At 43.0% G+C, this 24,646-nt stretch overlaps 1 protein-coding gene across 8 annotated transcripts in view; it reads right to left on the bottom strand.

Annotated features, from left to right (window-relative positions):
* RALYL (RALY RNA binding protein like) overlaps nucleotides 1-24,646 on the bottom strand; it is a 709,413-nt gene that overhangs the window by 125,567 nt on the left and 559,200 nt on the right. For all 8 annotated transcript variants that reach the window (XM_090040250.1, XM_090040251.1, XM_090040249.1 and 5 more), the window contains one exon: nucleotides 9,058-9,133. In XM_090040250.1, coding sequence (XP_089896376.1) covers nucleotides 9,058-9,133 — 76 coding nt within the window. The remainder of the gene's footprint in view (nucleotides 1-9,057; nucleotides 9,134-24,646) is intronic.

Raw genomic sequence — 24,646 nt, 5'->3', positions numbered from 1 at the left:
GTTTTTCACAATAAGTAAAAAGGTAAATATATTTATGTTTACATGCATCAAAGCACATTTTCTTACACTAATCTGAGCTACAGTGAACACCTCAAGTATTTATTGATTGGGAGCAAACAGTACTTAAAATTTCCTGGGACTGGACCCTAAATTAGGGCAAGAATGAATTACAACTTGTCTAAGGAGTGTTGTAAAGCTGCACTGTCTTAGGGGAATTCTGGCACACATTCTGTTTTAGGAAAGTAGAAGGCCTCTTGGCACTGAGGCAGGATATCCATTTGTATGTGAGCTTCCCTATGCATAGCCAGCTAGAATTTTTTTTTGTGGCTACTGTTTCAGGGCGGGGGCATGGTCTCAGTATCACCCATGCCCCTTCTGAGGTGCTGTGCTAAAGCTTGTTTAATAAGCTTTAGTTAAAATGCCCCCACCACCATTTTAAAATGCAGGGACAGTGAATACACGAGATACTGAAGGATGCTGGAGCATTCTGATCAGAACTCTCCAGCAGACTCGATTAATCGAGTCTAATCAGGACGCATTGTAGCATGTGTTAAAAGTGCCCTGGGAAATTAAGGGCTAATTGCTGCTTTCAATAACATTACTGTCAAAATCTTTCTTGACCTCAGCTGGACAAGGATGAGGCAGAATGCACATGGGCAATGCAAGATTTATTACAGCCCATTTATTTGCACCTACAATATTTATGGCCTTCTTTTCAGCCTTTAAATATACAGTGAATTCATAAATTGTGATTAGTTGTAGTATCATGGTCGCCAATTCATTGCTAAAGAAACAACACAACAGCATAGCAAGTACATAGTAACTCACTGTGAAAGTGCCCTTTGTGAAAGCCACAGAATATGCTGTCATTTGTATTCATCGCTTGTCCTTCATTGAGCCAATTTGTGAGCTTTTAATTGTCAGCAAATTTAGATTAATGGCTTACATGGATTGAGTGATGTATTGCACTATAAAGAACTCTAGAACTAGAGTTGAAAGTGGATTTGCTTACTGGAAAAAATGCCCTTCTACCTACCTGTGGGTAGGTTACCTGTCTACTTTTGCCTCACAGCACATTCAGAAGTTTTGGAAACATCACTTTTCAAAATACTAACAAAAGCTGATGCACACAAAATTCTTGAGTGTTATAAAATGGAAGTTTTCATACACTGTGTCTTCAGAAAACTGAGCGAGGACAGAGGTAGCAGGGGAGCAGCAACAGTGGAGAGAGGGAGAAACAAAAAGCATACCAGACTTTTATGTACCCTGTTGGGGCCTGAGTAGCTCACATATTTATACTGGTGTAATTTACATCTCTTTTATTCACTGATATAAATTACACCTGCATCCAGACTACATCCCAAGATAGCAGACTGTAGGCAGCTGTTGTTGTCTCCTGCCACTAAGTCAAGGAGAACAAATTGGCCATCCTCAGTTAGTTTGCAGCCGTAAGTCACATACCCTAGTGCAATTTACACTGATGTAGATTGCTCTTGATTGTTTCAGGAGTAATTCTACAGTGGATAGGGTGAATTAAGCCTAAATTAGTTTAGGGGTCTAAACCTTTCTTTTCTAGACAAAAGAAGTTTCTGCTTTCTAAACTATTATTTTTGTTGCTCTTTTCTGTACCTTCTCCAGTCTAGTCCATCTACAGTTTTCTTAAAAGCATAATGAACTCAGTGGTTGAACAGAACCCACCAGTACCAAACAGAAGGGAATAATTGCCTCCCATGTCTTATGTAATACTCTTCTGTTAATACAGTCCAGAATTATATTTGCTTTTAAAAAAATTACACATTTGACATATTTAACTTATGAAACACTACACCCCACTGCTTGCTTTCTACAGAAAAGCCACCTAATCAAATTATTTTCATTTTGTATTTCTGCATTTGATTCCCCCTTCCCAAATCGAGTGCATCTTTATTGAAATTCATCCAATTGATTTTGGACCATTTTTCAAGGTTTGCCAGAGGAATGTCAGAAGTCCCAGGGAGAAACATTACTGAAAGATTCTGGAGACTCATGAGGAATTGGGACATCTATGATTGGGGATGGGAGAGGGAGGCCTGGAAGTATGATAAGGGATGTGTGTAAGTTCACCAGGGTTTTTGGATTTTTTTGGCCAGGCTTTGGAGGTGTCCAGGTCCCCAGCAGTCAGGGCTGGTAGAATCAGCAGAAAGGCTGATCTCTAAAAACTGTGGCAGAACTCTCAGGGAGGGTAGGTGGTAGCCAGCTGAACGTGTAAGAAACTTTACCTGTCTTTTTGTTATGAGCCTTGCAGGGATAAGGAGTAATCCCATGGCAAACCCTGGTCTATTCTTTCAGGCAGGCAGCAGCATAATGGGGAGAAACTTGGGGCTCTGGGGATACGCCATGGATGGGTCTGTTGCAGTTTTTTTGACAATATCACGTAGGACAGTGTCTAAAGTCATGATTATCAAATTGATAACCCACTTGTTTCCTTTTTTCCATTAGACTAGGTAAGCGATCAAAGAAGGAAAATTAGATTGGCTTAATATGATTTGTTCTCAAGAAATCCATGTTTGATTTTTTTTTCCTTTTAATCATCTCATACTTCAAGTGCTTATAAATTGATCATCTAGGCTAGGGACACAAGTTACACATAAACAGGTTTAAGTCATAAGAAACTGGTTTAAACCTGTAACAGAACAGAATTTCAGTGCACATAAACCAGTTTCAAAATGGCAGAAACTGGTTTAAGATAAATTGGTTAAATGTAGCATCAGGCTTAACTGATTTGGGTCAAACTGGTTTATGAAACTTCTGTCCCAGACCCCTTCCTGATTTAAATTAAATCACAGTCCCCCAGCATCCCAGCATGCTTTCCAGCCCTGGATTAGGCTGTGCTGTCTGCTCCAGGAAAGAAGAGTTGGGGCGGGGGAGGCAGTGACTGATACACACAGGTAAACCCTGGGTGAAGTCTGGGGCCAGGGAGGGGAGTTAACCCCTTGCTTCCCCAAGTACAGAGCTGTCCTGCTGCTAAACTTACTGAAAGTTATGCTCTCTGTGACTGTGGACTACAAATCCCAGAGGCACTTGGAAGCAGGAAGAAGAAGTGATGAACAACTCTTCAGAATACTCCTGATGTGATTCTGGACTGCAAATCCCAGAGACCTCAGGGGCACGAGGAAGAGGAAGTTAACACACAGCCCATGCTGGCTGTGTGCCAGAGAGCCATGGTCTGGTGCCCCCTGGCGCCTGGCTTGAGCTACTGCAGGCATGTGGCTGCATTTCCTGAATCGAAAGTGAGTATTTGTCCAGTTGTTTCTTAATTTAATCGCTGCAGCTTAGACTAACCTGCAGACTGAATCAACTCAGCCTCAGGCTTTCTGACTGTCTGTACTTAGTCCTAGTCATCTCTCTCTCCAGGAATCAAAGTTCCGCTGAATGATTTTCTGTATTCTCCTTTCCCCCTATTAGTGACAGATGCTAGGGGTAGAAACAGGTGTCACCAAGTCAAAGTGGATTGACTTTGGCAGGATATGCCCTGCCAGCGATGATCTGCTTTATCAGGCAATACACACATCACCCATTGTCCTGCAGCAGGCAATGGCAAGTTTTGACATGCAACTAAAGGTAGGGACATTTACTTGCTTGCCAGCTGTGCCACCATAAAAATTATTAAGGTGGCACAAATACAATATCAGGCAAGATCTGTTTTTACCCTATGTTTTCTTTTCCCCAGTCCTGATGGGATTTCCCATCTTTCACAAAATCTCAAAGATAATGGTTATCTGATCCTTAAGGCTCCTCATGCAGCCATAGTGGTTTAAAGGCCATTACCTTTATTCTGCCAAATTTTCTCCTTCATTTTCCTAAAATAGTGTACTCAATTTATTTTCTTATTATATTCACTCAAATTATTCTCTACCATCATATTTTCAACAAGCTTTTCCCCATTAGTTAGGGAAAACCTGAAATAGGATATCCCTTAGTATTTTCCCCTACATTCTGAAACAAGAAATTCTTCCTGGAAAATTTCAAAAGCAAAATGAACAGTGTGTGTCTTGCTAAATTGCTATGCCATTAAGTATCCAAGTAATTAAATTATCTTAAACTACCAAATTCTGTTCCATTAGTTGCTCAAAAAACCTCATATACTTCCTCTATCTGGTTATCTGTGTATAGTAGACCCCGACTATGAGATTACCACTGATATTTTCCTCTTTAGTCTTTACTCAGAGATATTCAACATGCCTGTCTCCTTACATCTCATCTCTTCCTGAATTTCAGAAGGAATATGAGAAGTCACCGTGATTTGATTCAAAGCATGAATCTTATCAGTGGTGGCTACTAGATAAAAGTATAAAAGCCAGACTGCCTTGTGCATTTAGCTACATAATTTCTTCAGATTAGCTTCTTTTTGAAACAGTGACTCATAAATGTAACAACTCCATGGTTGCTCAGAAGTACAATCACCTCTACAAAGCATCATTTCAGAAATTGCAAATGTCACCCATGATTAACTTTAGGACCCTGTTTCCCAAGAGACAGGTCTCCACCACTTGAACTAAAGAAGAATTAATATTTATGATACCTAGCACTTAAATTCAGGTCCACAAATGGATTTAGGTAGCATACTGTTTAGCATTGCAGTGTCCAGGCCTGGACACGTTCTATATTTCCACCTGTGTATATTGTTTTTACACTTGTAAAACAAGTAGCACGCATGCAACAACCTCTACATTGAGGTGCCTTACCAGAATCTAATGTAGAGATATACGAGTTTAATTTACACCAGTGTAGGTGATGTATAGGTGTCGTGTGGCTGCATTGACTGCAAGTTAGCCATGTGTTCAACGCAAAAGGCTATTAAGATCTCCATGCCACCTAATGGTAAGTCACTTTAACAGCACCTACTGCACTACTGCGGCACATACCTTGAAGTGACTGGTAGTCTGCATGCTTGAGATTGTGCTGTAACTTATATAGTGTACAAAGCAGATATTAATTATACCAGTCTTCATGTGTCATATGTCCAGACTTCGATTTTAGGTGCCTAATCTCTGTAGCAGAATCCACAGTTCTCACTTGGGTATTGAGACTCCTTATGCAATATATGGGGACAATTAGGTACCAGAAAATGGGATCCACAGATAAGTCCAAGCTCAGCATGCTAAAGTACTCTGAATGGGGAACCACCTACATTCACTCAGGGGAAATGCAGTGGATATGAAGATATGACTTAAACTTGTCTCGAATAGCCTTATTTGGTGGCACTAGTAAGTACCTCCCTCTACATGGGATTCTTATCCCTTATCCCTCTCCTGAAGGCTAAACTACTTCAAGCAGAAGTGGTATAGGGAGGCAATCCTTTGTTTAAAAACACAGCCAGAGAGAGCGGAGGTAGAATCTCTAATCTTTGCTACAATGGTTCAGAGAACAGAGCGTTCAACCAGGACGTGAGCGGGCCCATGTTCAAGTCTCTTTGCTTCCTGAGGGAATTAAGACCTACTTTTCCCAAACCCAATGAAAGTGTACTAGACAAAAGGCTATAGGGCATGCTGACTTGGAAGCACTCTCCACTTCTCCTGTTAAAGATGTTTCACTTTTAGATTCTTTGAACCTGAGTGTGGAAGCAAGAGCATCAATCGTGAAGCCTAGGGGAGGAGAACTGGGCTCCTGTAATAGAGCTTAGAAGATGCAGGTTTGAAATCCCTCAGGCAGAGGAGAGAACTGGATCTGGCTCTCCTGTATCCTGAGAGAGTGTTCTAACCTCTGGACATAAAAGGAGACATCAGCAACAGTAGTTGTTTTAAAGAAAGCATAGTTTCTGCTGTCGTTTATGTATGGAGCCTAACTAGCTCATTAGGCCATGTAGACAGAGAAAAATCCAATCTTTGGATCTTGATTTGACTTAGGTGTGAGACAGGCAACCAGCAGGTCATTGCCTGTCAAACTGAGATTGTTCTGCAGAGCAACTCCAGTTGCCTGAGGAGCTTTACTGTCAAAATCTAACATGGCATTTTCATAGTTGGTAAGGTCAGAAGGGACCTGAGCAGATCATCAAGTGTGACCCCCTGCCATGGCAGGAAAGAATGCTGGGGTCAAATGACCCCAGCTAGGTGGCTGTCTAGCCTCCTTTTGAAGACCCTCAAGGTAGGAGCAAGCACATAGTGTGTCTTGATATTTAGGCTGAATGTACTCTCAGTCAACTTATGGCCTTTATTACTTGTTACTCCCAGTAATGCTCACGGGAACAGGAACTCTCCCATTGCCTGCTGGTCCCCCTTGGCCAGTTTATAGATGGCCACCAGATCCCCTCTCAGCTTTCTCTTGTGGAGGCTGAACAGGTTCAGGTCTTGTAGCCTCTCCTTGTAGTGCCTGCCCTGCTGATCTCTATCATGGGAGTGGCCCTCCTTTGGACCCTCTTGATGTTGTCCAAATCCCTCCTGAAGTGTGGTGCCCAGAACTGGACAGAGTACTCCAATTGCGGTCTAACCAGTGTCGCATAGAAGGGGAGGATCACCTCCTTGGACCTGGTCATGATGCATCTGTGGATGCATGACAAGTTTCATAGTTTCATAGTAGCTAGGGTCAGGAGGGACCAGAACAGATCATCTAGCCTGACCCCCTGCCACAGGCAGGAATGAATGCTGGGTTCACAAGACCCCAGACAGGTGATCATCTAACCTCTTTTTGAATTTACCTAAGGTAGGGGCGAGGACCACTTCCCTAGGAAGTTGGTTGCAGATTCTGGCCACCCTAACTGTAAAATATTGCCTCCTGATCTCTAACCTAAACCTATTCTCCATCAGTTTATTACCATTGTTCCTTGTCACTTGAGGTAGTGCTGGGGAGAACAGGGGTCTTCCTATTTCCTGATGATCTCCCCGATGAGTTTGTAGGTAGCCACCAGGTTCCCCCCTCAGTCTCCTCTTGCCAAGGCTGAACAGGTTCTCGTCCCTCAGTCTGTCCTCACAGGGCCTGTCCTGCTGCTCTCTCATCAAATGGGTGGCCCTCCTCTGATCTCTCTTCAGGCTGGCCACATCCTTTTTAAAGTGCGGCACCCAGTACTGGACACAGTAATCCAATTGTGGCTTGACCAATGTCACATAGAGGTGGAGTATCACCTCTCTGGACTGGCTTGAGATGCATCTTTGGATGCATGACGAGGTATGGCTGGCCTTGCTGGCTGTGGCCTGGCATTGGCGGCTCTTGTTCATCCTGGAGTCAATAATGATTCCACAATCCCATTCCGCCTCTGTGCTTTCCAGAGGGGAACTCCCCAGCCTGTATGTATGCTGTGGATTCCTTCTCCCAAGGTGCAGCACCCTGCATTTATCTATGTTGAACCCCATCCTATTCTCATCTGTCCACTTTTTTAGTCTGTCTAAATCTAGTTGCAGCCTCTCTCTCCCTTCAACTGTGCCCACCTTGCCCCACAGGTGCAATTAGCCTTCCTGACTGTGTGTCCCCACATTGGCGGCCCATGTTCATCTTGGAGTCTATAATGACTCCAAGATCCTTTTCTGCCTCTGTGCTGATGAGAGGGGAGTTCCCCAGCTTGTAGGTATGCTGCTGGTTCTTTCTCCCTAGGTGCAGTACCCTGCACTTGTCAGTATTGAATCCCATGTTATTATTATCCGCCCACCCCTGTAACCTGTCCAGATCCAATTGTAGCCTGTCCCTCCCTTCTAGCATGCCCACTTTTCCCCACATCTTAGTGTCATCCACAAATTTGAACAGGGTGCTTTTCATCCCTTTGTCCAAGTCACTGATGAAGATATTGAACAGTGTGGACCTGAGGACTGAGTGCTGGGGGACCCCACTGCCCACATCCCTCCAGGTTGAAAATAACCCATCCACCACCACTCTCTGGGTGTGGCCCTCCATCCAACTGGCGACCCATCTGACTGTGTAGGCATCGACACCACAATCTCCTAATTTTTTAACGAGAATTTTAGGCAACTCCAGGTTAAGATGGCAGGTCAGCAGGGGTTTTGAGGATTGCAGTTTTGGAATCTTGGGTGTAAATCCCACCTAAGTGTGCATTTTGGGTGGGCCTTATCTAAATCATATTGTTTATTGTCAGAACATCATGAAAGCCAACCCACATAAAAATTCATACTATATTAATATATTAAAACATAACTATTTGAAGTAAAAACACCTTCTAAACTTTTTTAAATGGCTATTAATTTTGGTAATTTTTGGAGATTCAGTTTAAAACATGCTGAACTGGCTTCATATTCAGAGGAAGTAATGCAGCATGTTCTACCAGTAACCCCCTCAAACTATCTTCAAACTGCATATCCAGAATCACTAGTTTGTTCTGTCAGTCTGTATCCATGGGTTTTTTTTTTAAATTTTAAGTATATAATTTTATAATATCATTAGTCTTCTAAATAATATCCCAAGTTATTTAAAGACTTTCATCTGCACCAAAAAAGAAACTATCAAATCAATCTTTTATAAGTAGATAACTTTAAGGATCTGATTTAAATGTATAAAAAGAATGCAATCTAGAGCAACAGCTGAAATTCCAGACTGCAGAAACGGAGACCTTGCCTTTATGAGCAATAATGTGAGAGGCATTTGAATCCAACAGGGGGAAAAAGTCCTGCAGTTGTTTCAGATGTCATACCGAAAAAGGACAATTATCTCAATACATTTTTCCAAGTACATAATTCAAAAAATTTGCTTTCTCTGCCTGCTTCTTACATTGAGTCAATTAAATGCTCAATAAAGCTATCAGATAAAAAGCATTAGCTATCAAAATCAAAGGCAATACAGTAGTTTTGTACACTCAAAATTACTTGCAAATATAAAAGCAAACAGCACAACTTCTACTCTTCTCCCCTAAAACTTTTGGCATCCACAGATCTCTCTCATCTATGGTCAAAAACCCTTTTATGTAATATGGGGACAACTACTCCAGGGAAAATACTTATTGCACTTAACTCTTCTAGGCTATATACTCCCATCTCTTTGGACATATTCTTGCAAAGAACATATGACCTTAAGGCTACTGTAATTTTTTTTCAACAAAAATGAAGCTGTTCTCAGCTATTGTAATAAATTCCAACGTACCTGTAGAGAGCTGAAAGTGGTCGCTTGTTTCCAGGTTTTGGTCTGTAGGGTTTTGGTTCTCCTGCCATGTTGATATCTGAAACAAACATTGGGTGCACATAAGCCAAAGCTTAGTAGTTAAGAGTATATTTGTGCATATACTAGAGGCTGTGAAAATAAATAATAAATAGTAGAATAAGAAAGTATATATACAATTATGATCTAGATTTTACTACATTAAAATTACGTTGCAAAACTTGTTATAGTGCCTAGTGTTTTCAGCAAAGCACCAAAGAAAACATATGGAATGCATTTTTATAACATGTGTAATGTATACAGTGGACTGTCACCATTTAAATTTGGGCTAATAATTATTTTTCATTATAAAATCAAAGCCTGAACAACACAGGGACAGTCTGGGGGTTAAAGATACTTCAGCCTGATGGAGGAAAGTGGGAAGTCTTATGCTTCTGTGGAAACCCCTGCTGATTCAACCAGACTTCATCCATGAGAGCTAAACAGTTGAAGACTGAAGCAGTAACTCCACCAAAGTTTGCAAGCACTGCTGCAAGCAGACCAGGCTCCTTGGGCCGGCTGCAGCTAGGAGGCTGCAAACAGTTGCTCCGGGCTCCAACATGTCAGCACTCCAGCACCTTCCAAGGTAGACACTATACTTTTTTCGGCACTCCAGCCAAAAAATGTTGCCTATCCCTGATCTAGGCAATGACTGTCATTATCTCTGCCCTCCTCCAAAAGGAAATTAAATGATGTAAAAATATTCACTACTTTCCTCAAATAGAACCCTTTAGGGGAAAAAACAGATTTATAGCTTTAGTTTTTAAATGTATTGTATTCATTTTAATATTTGTAGGTGATAAAAATGCACTGTACTTTCCATACATCATTTTAAAAATCATAGATTATTTCTTGCACGTACTATGCACTTCACAGCAATACTAGCCCATTTTCTTATTTCGTGATACATCTACCCTAAAATATACTAACATCTGACATATAAGTACTTTATTACACATCCTAGATTATAGACTTTACTTCTTTTCCTGTGCCAAAACTCTTCCACAAAAACAAGACCAAATAATAAGAATGTGAACATAAGACCACTTTTAGTTTGAGTGATAGTCACTGATAAAGAAAAATAAAATCATAGCCAATTATTTTGGAAATGACATGACTCAAATGATTATAGACATAATTACAAAAAATAACTGTGGAAAGTTACAGAGAGCTATTGCAATTTCATGCACATAACCTTTGAACTCTGTTTTAAGCAAAAAGCATCTTGAACTGTCTTTATATGCGTGGGTTTTGTTTTGTATTTTTTGGAGGAAAGTAAATGCTACAACACAAGATCTGCGGAAGCCGTGTAGAGAAGCAATACTTTCACCTCAGGAAAGAAATTCCATGACATCCTGATCAATACCATGACTCATGCTCTTCTCATTCCCTGTATAAGGCAGGGAGAATGCCAATGAAGTCAGTGGAGTAACAACAGCTTGAGAAAGAGAAGCAAGCCAACAATCTGAAGAATAAACTATGAACCAAGATGTATGTCACTTACCCATCTAAGGCATCTAAATCACCCAACAGTGTTTTACTTCACTTTGCATAATGATCTAGATTGTCTCTATATGCCTACATACCTTTATGTGGCTATATTTTCACTCTATGCAGCTAAAAGTGTCCTCAAGTGTCTAAGTCTGCTTCCGCTCCATTGCAACTTAACTTCACCAAGGATGCACAATGTTGTAGTTGATCAAGAACCACAACTGGCAACTGCTATGGCACCCAATTTCTGCTCAGGAATCTAGTGTTTAAAGTTTTGTTCACAACAGGGGAATCTTACCTAAGAACAGACAGTCAAAAAGACTGAGGCTGAAACAATTCAATCTTTGCTGGTTAGCGTAAAATCCAGAGATTAAACTAACAAGTGAACACACATTTACTTTTGATTCATGAAATGCAGCCACATGTCTGCAGTGGCTCAGGCCAGAAGCCAGGGTGCACTAAACTATGGCTATCTGGCTCATAGCCAATATGGGCTGTGTGTTCATTTCCTCCTCTAGCTGCCTCTGAGGTCTCTGGGATTTACAGTCCAGAATCATGGCAGCAGGACTCGGCAGGGTTGCTCATCACTTCCTTGTCCTGCTTCCAAGTGCCTCTGGGATTTATAGTCCACAGTCACAGCCAGCAATAAGTTTATCAGGACAGGGGAGTTCTATACTCAGGGGCAAGGGGGTTTAACACCCCTCCCTTGCCCCAGCCCCCAGCCGGGGTTTGTCTGGTGAGGGTAGCCCCTGCTTCTCTCCCAGCCCTTTTCTGCTGGAACAGACAACCCAGCCCAGCCCAGCCCAGCCCAGGGTTGCAAAACATGCTGGGGTGCTGGGGGACTGTGATTTAACTTGAACCAGGAAGGGGTGTGGGACAGACCTTGAATAAACCAGTTTGACTCAAATCAGTTAAGTCTGATACTGCATTGAATGAGGATTATCTTAAACCAGTTTCAGCCATTTTGAAACTAGCTTTTGTGCACTGAACTTTTGTTTTGTTACAGGTTTAAACCACTTTCTGATTACTTAAACCAGTTTATGTGTACCTTCTGCCCCTAGCCATTGGCTACGTACAGACATTCAAGGCATTTGTACACATGCTTGCACCACAGTGCCAAGTGCTTTGAAAAGCACCAGATGCTGCGATACTTGCAGTTGTATAAATGGTGAAATGTGTCAGCACTAAGAAAATGGCGGTGGCACACCTTTAAACTAAAACACATAGAAGGTACTTTATTTCAAAGTGCACTGTTGCCATTTTCTACGCTCTGACATGCATTTCTCTGCTTATACAACTGCATGCGAAGCAGTGCAGTGCATGTCAGCTCGCATGCAGACCAGATTCAATTAATCAAGCCTGCTCTGAAGTGGCAGATCTTCAGTGTGTCAAGGGACCAAAAAGTATGTGTTTAAATGCCTTCTGTTTCTTATGGGAGAGTCAGTACTTTTCCAGGAGAAACCACGAATTTATAGATTTTCAGGATTTTTCTCTCAAAGCAAAAATAGCTACTACAGGAGAAAAATACCCCAGGAACAACCAAAGTTAAATTACTCCCCAAATAATTTCTTTTAGGAGAGCAAATGTCCAGAAATGTTCTCTTCTGAGTGAAGCCACAGTACAATTCTCCTGCAGCCCAGGACACTTTGTTCCTCTCCCACCCAGGAGACAGTGTGTCACTTGGGCTGGACTCTACTGCTCCAGCCCAGCAGACAGCATAACATATCCCTTCACAATCCCCACATTGTGCAGAAGGGAGAAACAGGCTGACCCTGAGCAGTCTGAATCAACCAGTAAGGGCTGCCCTGTACACTGCTGCCATATTCAGACAGACTGCGGGAACCTGAAGAGCATGCTGAGATATGCATACAGGGAGCCCCTGGTTGCACACCATCAGCAATGCAAGATTTCTTTAATTTTAAGCAATTATTTTATTAAACATAAAAAATATCTTTCATCTATGGCTTTTTTGTTAAATTAGATATCCTTCCAGTATTTAAAATGGTATAAAAGTGTAGACAATACAATACAATACAAAAACGGTGTAATTTTCACTCATGTCAACCTATCAACTTAAAACTTCAAACCTGTGCAGGAAGTGATTGAGGAACGATAATATCTCTTCTAGGCTTCCATTTTGTTCTTGAAAATACTGTATTCTAATTGGAATAGATATTTTATCCCATGACCTTTACTATAATTATCTCCTTCCATGCTATTTTAGTACAGTAGCTTTAAGGCCATTGACTTTGCTGACTTTCACTGTGTTTTCCTAAAATTAGTTCAGGTTCTGGGGAGAAGATGGCATATTTATAATCCACTTTTGAGAAATATCTGAGATTGTAGCATTAATTTCCATATATTTCTCATGTCTATCATCTACTTTTCTTTGTTTTTTTCCAGAAATTTGACCCAAGTCACTATTCTTAAACATTTGAACATTAAAGGATTTTCAGACCTTGTTCTTGTCCTCTGGGGACAGATCAATGTTATCTTGATGTTTATTCCTTGTGGCTTTAGCTGTAGAGCTACATTTGTAAAATTGAACAAGTTTATCCAGCACAGAAGACTTCTGCTTTAATCAAATCCTGTCAGAAAATGTTCTAAGAAAAACAGCAATAAAGCAGCTCAGATTCAGATACCATCAAGCTCAAATAAATTCTTGAAATCACTATCAGAAAAAACAAAAAACAAAAAACTGAACTGGATTACCTAGAAAGTAGTAGCCATAACTGCTCTTTAACACAGGAATATGAAATATAAAAGACACTTCCATGAAATGTTGAATCTGGTAGAACAACTGGGCACTTCCCTGACCACCTCACTATGACTTGAGATTGATGGTGGACTGAAATTTGAAAAAATATTGGGGCAACTTTTTCAGTTTTGTATACTACGAGTTTTATTTTTGAGTAAGTTTAGAAAGAATTTGTCACCATTTCATGAGAAAGATGATTTTAGGCTATTTTTAGCCCAGCTGGAAACCTTGCAAGACAATTTATTCTTGTGGTCCATTCTTCATCAGTTTCATAAGGAGACATTTACATTCATTAGGTCATAACTTTGCATCAAATAAATTTGTTGTCAAATGATGTGGAGAGTTACCTTCTGCTAACAATTCCACCCACGGAAATGCAGAAAGGCATCACTTTTTATGCTGCAAAATTAGCTGATGCACTTGTATTTGAATATGAAACAGACAATTTGACAAGAGACACAGTGATGCATGTTGCTTCTCTTCAGGAATGATCAAGCCCAGGGGCTCTTGCATCAGTATGACAGATCGGATGCTAAACAATTTTAGAATGTAATACTAACATAAATTGAACAGCATTATCATTATAATCATATTAAGGCATCACTGGGGTTAGAAAAGTCACTATGCCAAAAATGATGCATTTTATTCAGAAAATGTGCTCTCTGTATGTTCAGAATCATACTTGATTACTTTTCAGAATAAAATACTTTCCTATTATTTTCGACTTCTGTTAATACAGCACAGTCAATAAAGCTATAAAACAATGAACTAAATTATTTATGAGCTCATGTATTATCAGCCAAACAGATAAGTAATTTTGAATTTGTACTCTTAATAGCACTAAATGAATAATGCTCAGCTCCTAGTTATGGGGTTAGCAAGTTATGGAAGGGACATTCCAGCAATTTACTTATAAACTAAGGGCAGAATGTAAACTGTTTCAGTATGTGCCTAAATTTAGGCACTGGCTCACCTACCATTTTTGTGCCTGGCCTTGGAGGAACACTCAAAATGACTTTAGCATCTCTTTAGAGTCAATGGTGAGTCTCAGACAGGCATGAGAGCAACTCATGATTACGTACCTAGGGGCTTAAAACATGGAGTGGGGAATGTATGTAAAGGAAAATTTTAAAAGCCCAGAGACGCTGACAGAGGCACATGCTGCTAAAATATGGAGTTCTTTTGTCCATTTGACATGGACATCTGCAGCAAAAAAATAGGGTAAATTCATCCCAGGAGCAGCAAAATCCAGTGCTACCGTACAGAACTATCATTCCCAGCGTGCCCTGCACTCTGTGACACACTGCTGCACTGCCACTGTTTGCTACTGCTCTTCCACACTTGAGCCTCCAGAGTACTCAGTGCTTCCCAGCTCTCCACTGCAGAGCTGGGCTCCTCCACCCTTGGTTTTCAGACTCCTGGCTCTGTAGACTGGAAGCCCCAGGATCCCACCCACCTCCTGGCCAGTCTGTATGGATGAGCTGCAATAGCGCTGTGGTTCATGGGGGCCAAGGGTGCCTAGCATGCCTTCAGTTAAGCTAGTAGGTAGTCATGCAGGTTTCTGCTAGAACACCTTGATTTTTGATGAAAACTAGTTAAAACAAAAAACATATCTGCAAAACATTAGAGTTTGATTAATCCATATGACAAACTGTTTAACTGCAAAACTTTTGACAAGATCTACTTTAAAACAATATTTAATTATAGTGCTCGATACCAGTCACGAGTCATAAAACAGGACTCTCAAAATGATTCATGTAAAAACATGTACAGGCTTATTCACAGTGGAAATTAATTAAGTTACATGGTGTAGGCTTCTATTTACTGTATAAAAGTGCATCTTCCTTAGCAGTACATCAGGTACTTGAACCCCTGAGTAATAATACTGACCTACTTACACGCTAGAATAAGACAGGAGGGAAAGGTTATTGTAAATTGAGAGACATAAACATTATGAGCGGTTATAGGCTCTGTTCTATTCTGTACCAAAGCTTTGAAGCTGCAAAGAAAAAAACTTCCTAGAAAATTGATAGCATATTCAAATTAAATTAGATTGTAGTGTCACACATTCTGTTTTTCTATAATAGTACTAAAATGATGTCTCACGTGGCTCTCAGCTATATCTACATTCTCTCAACACAGAAGTAATTGAAAGTCTGTTTTTGTATTAGGATGACAGCTATTGTTAATGTTTAATACAAAAAGAGCTACATTTTGAATGATATATGAAATCACTTTATTCACCTGCCTCTCCTTTCATTTAATACTACTAAAATGAAATGAGGTTATATGATTATGGAGATGATGGCTGTTAACACCATTCATTAAGAAAAGTAGCAGGCATTCTTTCTTGAAACTTGTTTCCACCTCCTCCACCTCAAAGAACCCTATTCAATTATACATGAAAATCTTTACCCTTGTAAATGTATCTTTCACACAGTGAGTTTTCTTGAGGTTTTGGAGGAGAACAGGATTCCCTCCCTAGGCTGTAGAGAACAGAAGAAATGCTTCATAGTTGATACCTCAGCTTCAATAAGCCGTGTGCTACTTCTTATCCATGTTGTGGTATTTTATTGGCTACACCTTTGATCTCTTCCCTACAACACTCCACAGAATGAGACTGAGTGAGCCACCATGCAGTTGCAGTCTCCCATATGCCCAGGCTGATACCTGTTTTCCTTACCACAGAAGGAGAGAACACTAATTCTGATATCTTTAAGGCCCTCTTCAGCCCTGCGACAGGATTTAATTTGGGGTGCAGAGCTGCTATAATTACCAAGTGTAAACTACAGGTGAATCTTAGATGTGTGCAAAGTGGGCAGTATTCAATTTGGATTCAGCGCCATTTGGGGGACAGTGATTCAATTCACTGATTTGGATCACTTTCCCAATTTGATAGGCCAAATCTGAAGATTTGATTCTGACTAGGAGAATCAGTGATTCAGCAATAGACACAGCTTTATATGTTTTTTCTATGTACCTCAAGGTACCAGGCATGGCTCGTGAACACTGAGAGATGGTGTGGTGGATGGAGCATCCCATGGGAGTGTGGTGGGGTGGTACTTCTAGTCCACTTCTGGGTCCACCACCGAGTGTGCAGGGGAACCCCTCCATGCCCCCTCAGCCTAGTGATTGGCTGGAGGGGGACCCTGGGTGCCCCCCCGGACCCAGGAAGCACCAGTTGCTGAGCTGGCCCCCCCCCCGCACGCACTCCACGGCTGGTCCACTTCTGGGTTTGCCACCCCACCAGCTCAGTATTCATGAGCCATGCCTGATACCTTGAAGTATGTAGAAAAAACATATAAAGCTGTGCTATGGCCAAATTGTTGAATCTCTCCAAATCTCTCTGAATTGATTTGGAGGGCTCCAACTCAATTCAGAGAGATTAAAGGGTCTCCTGATTTGATTTGGATTCGGAGATTCTGCTGCCAAATCAGGCTGAATCTCCTTCAAATCGAATCAGTGACCAAAGCTTCTCACAGCCCTAGTTGAGTCTGTGCTACAAGTCCCCACCTTTGCACCAATTCAGTGAGACTATGTGTTGTTTCAGCTCCCAGATGAAAAACCTCTTCACTTTATCTAGAGCTGCAAAAGCTTATGGTGTTAACTTTCAAGGTTCCAGTTCAATCCCTGTTGTGTGAACCAAGAAGCTAGCACTAAGCCACAGTGGCCTAACAACAGCAGCAAATATAATCCTTACATTTTAGTCTAAATAGTTCCATTCCTCGGGCAACTGAATTCCTATCCCACACGCATTTGTTCAGTGCCTGGACTGGTTCCTCATATACGGACAGTGGAGATTTGGGGAAAAATAGAAACATATTATATCACCTTTCTTCTCTCCTTTAGGAGAGCAACAAGACTGTCTTAGTGTTGCAATAGGCATTTCTAAAAAGTTCAAGAAAAGGCTGCTATATACTTTTAATGTGTCCTTGCATTGCAATTTCACTTTGCTACCACTAATGGGAAACATGATTGGTTCTTGTACTGCAGCTTTTTCGATAGCAAGGTGCTGAATGAGCACCTTTATTTCTTTGCTTTCTCCAGATGGCAATAAAGACGCTGTTTACAAAAAGAATATATAGTGCCTGTCTACTTTCAGATCAAGAACAACCATTTCAGGACAGCAGTCACCAAATGCTGTGCTGCTTCTCTGGTAACCAACAATAGTTATCATGAGACTCAGACAAGGTTTAATGTTGACTAGATGGCTGAGTTTCTCAGCATTGCAATTAGCCTCTAGCAGTGACTTTAAACATTGCCGCAGGGATGCAGTAACTTTTGAAGTAACTCTCGTCTAACTCTTTAACACCTGTCAATAAGATACAGTTCAGAGAACATGTTTGGAACTTCAGTAATGTTATTCTTCTTCCGCAATTTTTCCTCTTTTTCTTTCTGATATTCACTCACCTAGATGCTTTTCTCTGCCTGCCCTACAATATTTCATTCAACTGTGTCATGCTTGATTTAGCTTCCCACACTAAACAAACTTCAGTAAAGGTTGCTGCCGGTGAGCTCTACGGACAGGGTTGTCAACTGAAGATTTTTCTTTTTTTTACTCACAACCTGCAATTTTTTGTTTTACTGATATATAAAATCTTGGGTTGGCAGCCCTGTGTGGCTGCAGCAATAGGTTTACACTATACTGCCCCCACCACAGTGGTCCCCCAAACATGCCATACCTTGATGATCTTGACTGCACCCTGTACCATGCTGCTCCCCTCACTGCCCAGCCTTACCCCTGCTAGCTCTGCTCCCCCAAAGGAGCCTACCTGCAAACCAGCAGTATTACAGGACAGGAACCAGCAGCATTTGGCTAGATGGGGAGGGGTCTACAAAGCACTGAGAGGCTTCTTACATGGTGCTGCCCTTCCACTGGGACACCAGGTGGTGTTGCTCTGCCTTGCCTGTGCCACAAGCAAGCTTGAGTTGTCCCCCTTTCTTTCAGTGGGGGTGGGTCACAAAGCAGTCAGAGCTTAATTGTTTTTATGGAGGGCCCAAAAGTAGTTACAGACTTTGTGGACAAGCATTTTTTGTTTGAATTTTTACTGACTGAACAGTTGGCAACCCTGTCTACAGCATCAAATGGAGTCCTATTCTCCTGCTGTTCTGCCATACACAAACTGGTCTTTTTTCTTATTCTTGGAAATGGACAACATTATTAATGAAAAAATATTTCCCTCAAAATATAATACTTTGCAAAAAGCTGTCAGCATTTAAGATATTTTCATTTTTTTCAGTTTTCTTGTGACATTGAATTGATACTTCTGTTAGACTTTTAACTAAAGTTTCAATCAGCATTCAAAATTTTCTTTGTATGGAAACATTATTTTACTGAAAACTGAACTTTTAATTTTAAAAAAATCTAATAATAATTTTGTTAAAAAAGTAATATAATTTCCTAAAACAACAACAGGTTCAATTTTGAATGTTGCACTTGTTTTTCAATCTAATTACTTGTATCATAGTTACATTTACAGATATCACATTATATTATGATTCTGGCATCCTCAGTGCTGTACAGACACAAATACATAGAAAGAGTATCTATTACCCAAGAAAAGTTCTATCTACCTTGATAGACAAAGAAATGTGACCCTAATTTTATACACAGGAACTGAGGAGTAAAATCCAGGGATCACACAGGAGTTCTGTGGTGGATCAAGATGAGTAGAGTTAGCGCGTTACACACAACATCATAAGTGTTCTCAACTGTTATGATCTGTTCCATTCTTAGCTCTAAAATACCGCCCTCCTTGTTATTCATTTATTCCGGATAATTATTCACCAATGCTTTCCTCTCCAATGTGATCCACTCCTTCGTTCTGGTCCCATTTCATTTCTTTAGAAAAGAGAAAAAACCTCATAATGCGTAATATTTGTTTACTACATGACATGATTATTTACAACTACTTAATTATTCAGACTTCTTTGCTTCCCTTTGGCCATTACCTCCATGTTCTAGGTTTATTACATTTACATGATAAACTCTGTAAAAGAGGGTTTTTTTTTAAAATTTTGAACTGCCTTTGGAATTATAACCTAAATGTTTAAATAAGCAATTGCATCAGCCATGTAATGACATCTTAGTTACTGCCATTATTTCTTATTTTAAATATATGGATACATACTGTGTGGTTGACAAATTTTGTCTTTATAACATGGCCACTGTAAAATATTTATGAAGGACTGTCACATAATTAAAGAGCCTATATTTTTACATAACATTTTAAACTATTCATTTGCTCTTCCATATGTAAGTATTATAAAGGAAAATTCCCTGCAGCATTCACTGACCTAAGATCTGCCATACTCTTAAATGGTTCAAAGTTGAATAAAATGACAGGAGAGGGAAACATAATTCCACCAAAGCTGAGGCAGTAGATAAAGCTTTATTTCGGAGCTGACTTGCAAAGAAACAACATACCGAATCTTAGTATAATAAATCTTAGTATAATTAACACTTACATTCAATGTCACTCACAAATTCTCTGCCACTTCCAAAGCACACAATTCCCAATGGATTCAATTTATACTGACACCTAAGCTACAATAATGTAGCTCACTACAAGCAGAATGTGCACTGAAGTACAGACAAGCCTCAGAATGAATTGCTCACACTGGGCACATCAACACTTTCAATTAGGACAAAGAAATAAAATCCAGCACATTTTGCACTGGAGTTTATTTCCCCCAGGTACAGCATTTACACATATGCCCAGGACTGAAGCATACTAAGCTAGGGTGGAGTAGTCCTGGGCAGGTAGGGCCACTAGGGCAGGGGCGGGCAATTATTTTGGGCGGAGGGTCACTTACCCAGTTTTGGCAAGCTGTCGAGGGCTTTATGGGTAGCCCCACCCCTTGACAGGTGCCCTGCCCCCTGGTCACCATCTTGGGACCAATGTCCCAATGTCTTGGGACCAATGTCTCAGGGCCAGCACCAGTAGGGCTCAGAGCAGGGAACACATTGGGAGGGGTCTGTGGAGCTGGCCTAGGCTGCACCAGCAGGGAGAGGGGGGAGCTGGCTCGGCTCCATAGAGCCCCTTCCAGCTGGGACCCTGTACCCTTGCCACCCTGCTCTGGGCTCTGCTGGCACTGGCCCTGTGCTCCCTTGCCTGCTCACTCCCAGTGCCCCCCAGCCCTCTGGTACAGGTGGGGGGCAGCACACAGCCCCACCCCCTGCTCGCTGGCAGGGAATGAGCTGGTGTTGAGCGTGTGGTAAAGTGGCCCCTTGCCTGCCCTGTGGCTGGCACCCCACACTGCAGCTGCTTGCAGCCTGCCTGGGGCTGTCTGTGCCTGCTCAGGACAGCCCCACATGGGCTGCAAGTAGCTGCAGCAGGGAGCGCCAGCCATGGGCTGGGTGAGGGACCACTTTTCTCCTGGCGCTCAGCTTTTCCCTGGGCTCCTTCCCTGCCTGGGGTCCTCCCCACCTCCCTTACCTGAGGTTCTTGTGCCAGGGCAGCCGCATGGTCCCAGGCCAGAAGACCCTGCTGGGGCTTCCACCGGGGGGGGCGGGCAGGGCCAGGCAGGCCCTGCTGTTGTGGGAGTCCACCGGGCTTCCCCTGGGTCTTACTGTCCCTGGCTCCTGTCATTTTTGACAGCCAAGGAGAGATCAATATTAATTTTCTAAAATTTTTAGGGGCCTTGTGTGTTGGGTAGAATGGCCTTGTGCACCATATTTTGTCCATCCCTGCACTAGAGGGTCAGGCTGGGGCTCTGGGTAGTGGCACTGGGTGGTGGAGAGGTTATCTGGGGCATGAGGGTGCTATGGTGGGGGGCTAGCTGGCACTGCCACATCCTTGGACCCCAGCCAGCCCTGGTCACTATGTACATGTGCATTGTGGTGGCATAAATTACTCCATCATAAGATAGTACTTGTCCTGGACAGTACTATCCTATGGGTTTGTTACTTAATTTACTACACCCTAATATGGACATATGTGTAGACTGTGATGCTTTATTGCAGAACTAATTAGCGAACTCCACAGTAAAGCACATGGGTAGATGCATCCACTGCATAGGTTCTCTTTTCCAGTAAAAATAATTTGTGCATCTCCAAAGGAAAGTGTAAATATATGATGTTAGAAGCCTAGGAAGTGCCATTATGATTCTGGTTTATGGTCACTCTGGCTATGGACAGAGATTACACATAAACTAGTAAAAGGAAACTGGTTGAAATCTGTAACACAAAAGTTCAGTGCACATAAACTGCTTTTAAAATGGCCAAAACTGGTTTAAGATAAATCTGGATGGATGTAGTATCAGGATTATTGATTTAGGTTAAATCGGTTTATTGAATTTCTGTCCCAGTTCACCTCCAGACTCAAGTTAACTTATAGTCCCCCAGTATCTCAGGATGTTTTGCACATCCTTTGCACCCCCCTCCCCCCCCAGCAGGATGGGTAGGCTAGCCTTGGCCCGAGTCGTCTGCTCTAGTCGAGCAGGGAGGCATGCTCTAGCACCCCCCTAGCTCTTCTGGTCTGGGTCACTGCAGGCATGTGGGTGCATTTCTGAAATTAAATGTGAATGTCTATTCACTTGCTTATCAGTTCAATCTATGCAACTTAGACTAACCCATGAAGATTGAATTAATTCAGCCTTGGGTTTGACTGTCAGTACTTATCCTCTGTGTCAGGATCCTGTCCTGGTTGCACAAGATGCTTTGGAGAATGGTGCAAGAACACCTGAACAGGTAGACATGGGATGATCTTCTCCCATAGAACTCTTCTCCTAATCCTTAGTAGTTACTGATTGCCTTAAGCCATGAAGTCTGAGGCTTTATCTGCCTTCTAATTATTATTTTGTTAGCACTAACTAATGTGACTCTGGATATTCTTGTCATTTGTGTACACTTCTAATCCCTCTTTTAATCCTCCTAATATTTATTAGCAAAAGTACAGCTTTCTCAGGGAGTACTGAGCTTCATTTTGGGTCATCATTACCTACCTTTCCAGTTTCTGTGCCTGTTTATCCTCAAGTGTCATCCCAAAACAAAATAGTGACAATTAACCTTCCCTCTAACCATGACTCATCTCCCACTGAAGTCCATATAAGCTTTACCACCGGATTCAGTAAATTTGGCCTTGTGTGTGGATTTCCACAGATTACTTCATAAATTCTCTTCTCAGGAGTTTTGAGTCTGGAGCAGTCTGTGTTATCAATATTCCTCTGCTTGTTCTTTAAATCCAAGCAGTTTTAAGGTAAAACAGAAACAATAATTAAACCTAGAAAATCAGGCATTTCTCAAAAGTACAAACCCTACACACTGTCACAAAGCCCTGGGAGAGCTCCCCCTGCAGCTGTACAATCAGCAGGCTGCAGTGCTCATTCCCTTTTGGCATCTTGGACCTGTCTGTGCTGCCACTGAAGTGCTGTCAAGTGGCTGCAGGAAAATTAGATCTATCTGCTCCTGCTCCATACACTACAAACTTCAAACAGAGGATGCTATAGAACACCCCCTGCTACTAGTCTGAAGTATGCCAGAGATGGAGATTTTCAGAAGGGTAGTGGGGGGCATCACCAGTATCCCTTTGCTGCCTCAGTTCCAGATTTGGAGCATGAAGAGTATAGCTAAGTACAGACAGTCAAAAAGCCTGAGGCTGAATTGATTCAGTCTTTGCAGGTTAGTCTAAGCTGCAGAGATTAAACTAACAGTATTGCCAAACCAACAGCATCAAAAATCATGAGACAAATTCTTAGGCTAGGGACAGACATTCAAAAAGCTTGAGCCTGAATTGGTTCAATCTTTGCAGGTTAGGCTAGCCTGCAGAGACTGAACAATTTTTGAATTGGATAGAACAGATTGAACAGGTTTTTTCATTCTGGAAATGCAGGGGTCAGGGGGTGGCCCCCCATGGCCGATCCTGCCAACTTGCAAGTAGCGCACCACTGACATTTCTGGGAGAGTCCCCACTCCCCGGGTGGTATTCTCCGGGGGCTACCAGCGCACTTGTCTGCCCCCCCATGCCCAGGAATGCTGGCTGACAGGGGGTGCACCAGTGCTGTCAGGGGGTGCACGTGCAGCACCATGCTTCACCACTGGTGAGACTCTTCCCTTCCTCCTCCTCCTCTCCTGCCTCCACTTCTACCACCATGGGGTGGGGAGAGGGGCTCTGTGCAGGGCTGCCCCAACCCAGAGAGGGACTCTTTCATCTGCTCCCCCTTGGGGGAGGGACGGGGGCTCTGTTCAGTCCGGGGGGGGGGGTCCTCTTCTCTTCACCTCTGCCTCCCACCACTGCAGGGCTGGGAGGGGGACTCTGTGCAGGGCTGCCTAGCCCCAAAGGGGGACTCATTCTCCCCCTCCCCCTCCCCCCAGTGTAGGGAGGGGAACTCCTCCTCCCTTTTCCCCCCACCACTGCAAGATGGGGAGGGGTCTCTGTGCAGGGGTGCCTGGCCCTGGAGGAGGACTCTCCCCCTCCCCCACCCCTGTGGGGCAGGGAGGGGGACTCTTTACCCTCCTCCTTCTCCTCCTACCCCTGCGGGGGGGGGGGGAATGGTGGCTCTGTTAGGTGCTGGAGGGGGACTTTTCTTTCTCATTCTCCTCAACCCACCCCTTGCTGTTGCAGGGCAGGGAAGGGTGATCTGTGCGGCACTGCCTGGCCCAGCTTAGCTTGGGTGTATGGGAGTGGGTGTCACTGAACTGTAGCTGCTGGAGGTGGCCCCGCCTGCATGGTTTGGGCCAGCTCTGCTCAGGCCCAGCGAAAACCACCCCATGGTGGGGCGAAGCCAGGTCATGGGGGCAGAGCCCTCCCCAGCAGCTGCAGCTCAGTGATGGGGAGGCTCAGCCCTGTCAGTGCGTGCAGCCTGACCCTGCATTCATAGGCAGTGGCTTGCCAGGCAGCAGGCTACTCAGGCTGTCTCAGAGGTGCTGGCAGGCCTGGAGCCTCGCAGGCACCTGCCACGGGGCTCACTGCAGACCCATGAGTCCCCATGGCACTTCCCAACTGGCCTGGGTAGCCTGCTTCCTGCCCAGCCACTGCCCATGTGCACTAGGCCAGCCTATCCATCACTGAGCTGCAGCCATTGGGCAGGGACCTGCTCCATGTGGCGGTCTTGGCTGGGGCTGAGTGGGGCCAGCCTGGGCAGCAGAGGCAGAGTCACCCCCAGTGGCTGCATCTCAAGTGGCAGCCACTCCCCATGTCCAGGCTGGGCCAGGCCGGGCAGCACTGCACAGAGTCCCCCACTTCCTGCCCTAAGGTGCTGGGGGCAGGGGGAAGAGAAGGAGGGAGAAAAGTCCTTTTCTGGGGCCAGGCAGCCCTGCACAGAGCCACCTCCCCACCTTGCAGT

This window comes from Crocodylus siamensis, chromosome 3, assembly GCF_052110815.1.
Source record: "Crocodylus siamensis isolate JL-2025a chromosome 3, ASM5211081v1, whole genome shotgun sequence".
NCBI lineage: Eukaryota > Metazoa > Chordata > Crocodylia > Crocodylidae > Crocodylus > Crocodylus siamensis.
This window is presented reverse-complemented; position numbering and strand designations above follow the sequence as displayed.